This window comes from Grammomys surdaster, unplaced genomic scaffold (assembly GCF_004785775.1).
Source record: "Grammomys surdaster isolate TR1022 unplaced genomic scaffold, NIH_TR_1.0 144, whole genome shotgun sequence".
Taxonomy (NCBI): domain Eukaryota; kingdom Metazoa; phylum Chordata; class Mammalia; order Rodentia; family Muridae; genus Grammomys; species Grammomys surdaster.
The window spans coordinates 811,109-815,832 of NW_021604602.1; the positions used below are offsets into that span (position 1 = coordinate 811,109).

The window sequence follows — 4,724 nt, forward strand, 5'->3', positions numbered from 1 at the left end:
AAGAAAGAAAGAAAGAAAGAAAGAAAGAAAGAAAGAAAGAAAGAAAGGGAGAAAGATCCAGAAAACAATTCTATTAGTGAGGGTATAAAGGAAACAGCTTCAAAAGGAAATAGTGTATAGTCAATTAAATTCAAACAGAAGCACGTGTCTCCCAACCATTCGACTTCTGGGACCGGACTTGTGGCAAAGCAGCGATTGGTCCCACGTGTGCATAGAGGGGCAGGCGCAGCAGCAAGACGCGCTTCTTGTACAACTGAGTATAACGGGGGGGGGGGTAGGAGGGGGGGTCGAGGAAGGATCTGATGGCGGTTGTAAAAGGATGAAGGTGAGGATCCCAGGCAAAGCTGCCGATAAGGGACACATCCTCTGAGGTGCCCTGTGGCGAGTCTTCACAGAGACAGAAAGCACAGTAGTGGTAGGGAGGGGGTGTTCCAAGATCCTACGGATGTCATAGGTTTGGGAGCAGGTGAGAGGATGGAAAGACTCTGGAGGTGGGCTGGCGACCATCACGTGACTGTGCGCACCGCACGGGTACACCCGGAAATAACTACAGGGGCCAGGGAAAGGTTCCACAGGAATGGAAAGATTAGAGAAATTTAGGCACAGGTGGCGCTTGAATCATTTCCTTAATTAAGACAACCCCCCTCTCTGTGTCTCTCCCTCTGTGTCTCTCTGTCTGTGTCTCTCTGTCTGTCTCTTGCTCCCTATAGACTGGGTATTGAACCAAAGACTTTGCAACTTGTCATCAAAGTGTTCTACAACCGAGGCACATTCTGGCCTCCCTTCTACTTTTTATGTTGCAACAGTGTCTCACTAAATTGCCCAGGTTGGTCTTGAACTCACTTTGTAGTGCAGGTGGGTCTGGAACTTGTGATCCTCCTGCCTCAGTCTCTTGAGTAGTTTGGGATTCCAGGTTGCAACACCAGGCCCAGCACTGAGCCATCTCTCTTTCTTCTTCCTCCTGCTTTTCTTCTCTTGCCCACTCTCTTGGTTAGTATACTAAGAAATAGGTTGCACTGTTATATTCTGTCTCTGTCTCTGTCTCTGTCTCTCTCTGTCTCTCTGTCTGTCTCTGTCTCTGTCTCTCTCTCTCTCTCTCACACACACACACACACACACACACACAAATACACACACAGCAGAAGCAGGAACATCTCTCTAAATTCAAGGCCAGATTGGCCTATAAAGCCAGTTCCAGGCCAGCCAGGGCTACACAGATCAATCAATCAATCAATCAAAAGATAAACAGAACCCTGTGAACCTGAGTTAGGATCCCAGAAGCCTCATAAAAAGTCCGGTCTGACTTTGTTGCCTGAACTTCAGGGCTGTAGGGACTTTAGTCAGAGACCCTACTTCAAAGCCATAAAGGAGAAAGTAAGGACAGACATCTGAGCCCTCCTTTGGCCTTTTCAGGCTGGTATATATACATATACATACACTGCACACATGCACACACATGCACACATACACTCTGTATATGTAAGAGTTCACACATAGAATTGCTTGCTGGGTTGACAGCATCTTCTCAGCGTCCCTTTTCAATGCCAGGCCTCTGAGAAAAGCTTCTCATTCTGCAGGCACTGAGGACTCTGGAACTCTCCCCCCTGTGCCACCTTAGTGCAAAAGCATCCAGAGACAATAACAGTCTTTTTGTTTTGTTCTTTTGTTTTTTAAAGATTTATTTATTATATGGATGTGAGCACAATGCAGCTGTCTTCAGATGCACCAGAAGAGGGCGTCAGATCTCATCACAGATGGTTGTGAGCCACCTTGTGGTTGCTGGGAATTGAACTCGGGACTTATGAAAGAACAGTTGGTGTTCTTAACCAGTGAGCCATCTCACCAGCCCCCCCCCCCCCCCAGCATATTCAATAGTTTAGAATGAAACTTTATTTACTACAAAAGCAGGTGGCAAAGCCTACTTGGGCTCTTGCCCCTTCTTTGCTAAACCCACTTCGGTCCACCCTGAAGTCAGAACATAAGCAGAAGGGCCAGGCTTCGCAAACCTTAGGACAGCAACCAGGACAATGACTCCTACAGTGTGACCTATCAACACATGTGTCTTTAGCTCAACAAAACAAAGGCAGGAAGACAAGAGGACACTGGTAGGAAGTCTGTGACACGCTTTGTGTTCTGTGGTCATGCCTGGCACTTGGCTATGGTTTTTAGGAACTCTCTTACTTTGTGGCTTTCTGTGTTGGCACACGTTTTTTGTTTTTTGTTTTTTTGCATCGATTAATGGTGCATGAAGTTCACCATCAACACTTCAGTGGATTTCTTTTGGTAAAGCCATTGCCCCCTGGTGTGTCTGTGTGTGTGTGTGTTCTGCGTGTACATGTATACATGAACATGCCTGCTCATGTGTGCAGGTGTGTGCGTGTGTGTTCTGTGCATGTGTATATACATGTGTGTGTGTCTGTGTAACGTTCAGGTGAGCTGCTCTGTGACTATCTTATTCCCCTGATTAAACATCCTCCACTAAATCTACAGTTATGCTGGCAGCCATCCTCCTGCCTCAGCTCCCTGGGGAACACCGGCACTACAGCTTTTTTACTTGGGTGTTGGTGATTCAAACTTAGGGCCTCCTGTCTGTACGGCAGGTACTCTTATCTATGGAGCCATCTCCCCACTCTCTGTCTTATTTTTCAAAAGAGAATTTTGAAAACTCTAGAAATGGCCAAGACAGAGTCCCAAGGGGCCATTTGGTGCCCGTGAAAGGTGCCACCAGCCTGGAGGAAGTAGCCACATTGTGGGAGATACACTGGGGTTGAGCAGGGGTAGTTGGAAGAGAGTGCTGGGTCAGAGAGGCAGAAGAGCACCAGACATCCCCAGGCCCTGAGGAACAAGACCTAGGTCCTGGAGACAAGGCTATGATTAGGACTGTTTGATCATCGCAGCAAACAAGCTAGTCCCCAGGCATGGCTGACAGAACTCTGCTCCTAACGTACCCCTCTCTACTCCCCTCAGCTCAGAACCTGTATATCTGTCCACTTGTGTCAGGTGGTCAGTTTCCCCCACGAGATTACTTCCACCACTCCCTCAAATTTGAACTACCTACCCAGGATGTGGAGATTATACTCAATGGGCACATATCGGGGATCAGACGCCATGGTCTGGAGAGTATCGGAACATTTCCAGGCAAGTGTTTAGTACCTCAAGGTTAAAGCTGCAGTGGGTATCAAATGCTTTTCATTCTGTCTCACTTCAGGGACATTCTTATCTCCAACACCCCCCCCCAAATCTAGCCCTTAGTCCATTTTTAGTGGAGGGTTGGGGTGTGTGGTATGACAAAACTTTTCTTGGGGAGATGAGAGGAACTCAAGTAACCAGCACGGATTGGAAACCCACAGCAGACCAAAGTACGCACACCATCGAAGCCCAAATTGGTGAACCAATGAATTTTATTGGGGTTACATACAGGAATCCGGGTAAGGGGTCACTCACAGGAGCAGAAATGACTTCAGTCAGCTGCATCACCAAAGCCCACCACAGCACTGGTGACAGACAGCTCACAAAAGCTGGGACCTTGAATCATAAGTGGCCCAGCCTACAGGCAGCTAACAGGTTAGAGTGTGCCCTTTCCGGGTTCTTCAGCTGGTCTAAAGTTCTTCCAGGCAGCTTGGCTGGTTTCTGCTTCATCTGGGTTCTTTTGTCTGAGTCTTTGAGGCTTGACTCTGCTTCTTCCGGCGCGGCCGGCCCGCCGGCAAGTGATTCTGGTCAGTTTCAGGGAGTTCTTGAGTTCTTGAAGCTACTTTTGTTGTTATTTCCCTGCTTCAGGAAGTGACTGTTATACAACAAAGGAAAAAAGGGAAGGAAGGGAGGAGAGAGAGGGAGGGGAGGGGGAGAGAAAGAGAATGCCCATGGGGGCACTTCTGCCTACTGGGGTATGTGTGAAAGTAATGCTTCCCCCTCCGGCTACAGAATCCAGAGACCAGGTTCCCTTTTGCCCCTTGTCCCTTCCTGCTGCCTCAAGTCTGAATGGGTCACTAGGGCTGGCTAGATTTGCCTTACAGGCTCCTGATGGCTGTTCCCTCTCCTACAGGTTGGTAACACAGTGCGACTGATCCTAAGGATGGATTGAAGGTGTCTGACGGGAGCTGATAGAAAGGTAGGTGGGTCAGGGACCACGCCCCTCTCTGACCACGCCCATCACTGGTGAGGTCAGATGACAGTTAGCAGCTGGCTTCTCCTCTCTATAGGAAGACAGTGCTGGCATCTCTCCCTGAGCTTTCCTTGTAGGAAAAGAAAAATCCCGTATGTTCAGTGTTCCACTAAGAACTAAGCCAAAGAGCTCTTCCGGGTGTTAGAATTGTGGGTTCTAAGATCTCAGAGCCCTACGATCACATTAGAATCCAGGACTCTCTGGCTGTCAAGTTTAATCATACAGTGCTGTGTGACACTGGCTCAAGAGGACGTACACTGGGCATTTCCCCCAGCTTGGTAGCGGCTCTTCCTGGTTGTGTAGAGTTTGGACCATGGGCAGGGCTGGCAGCCCAAGCCTTTGGATCTAGGACCCAGTTCTGCAGCAATTCACTAATCAGTGTCTTTTTGCCTTCTCCAGGTCTTGATAGCCCGGCTGGCTCTTGTCCCTGTGCCCTCTGGGAAGACTTTGCACCTACCCCTCTGCTTGCTCCTCAAGTTTCTAGTACAGTGCTTCCTGCCCTGGTCAGACCTGCTTTTTGTGAGCCTGTGTCCTGACCCTTCTCCCTAAGTGGGGACTAACT

At 48.8% G+C, this 4,724-nt stretch overlaps 1 protein-coding gene across 1 annotated transcript in view; it reads left to right on the top strand.

Annotated features, from left to right (window-relative positions):
• The window catches only part of LOC114618647 (protein TCL1B2-like), a 5,744-nt gene extending 1,663 nt beyond the window's left edge, over positions 1–4,081 (top strand). Inside the window, exons 2-3 of the mRNA XM_028764409.1 lie at positions 2,968–3,138; positions 4,043–4,081. Coding sequence (XP_028620242.1) covers positions 2,968–3,138; positions 4,043–4,081 — 210 coding nt within the window. The remainder of the gene's footprint in view (positions 1–2,967; positions 3,139–4,042) is intronic.
• The last annotated feature ends 643 nt before the right edge of the window (positions 4,082–4,724 follow it).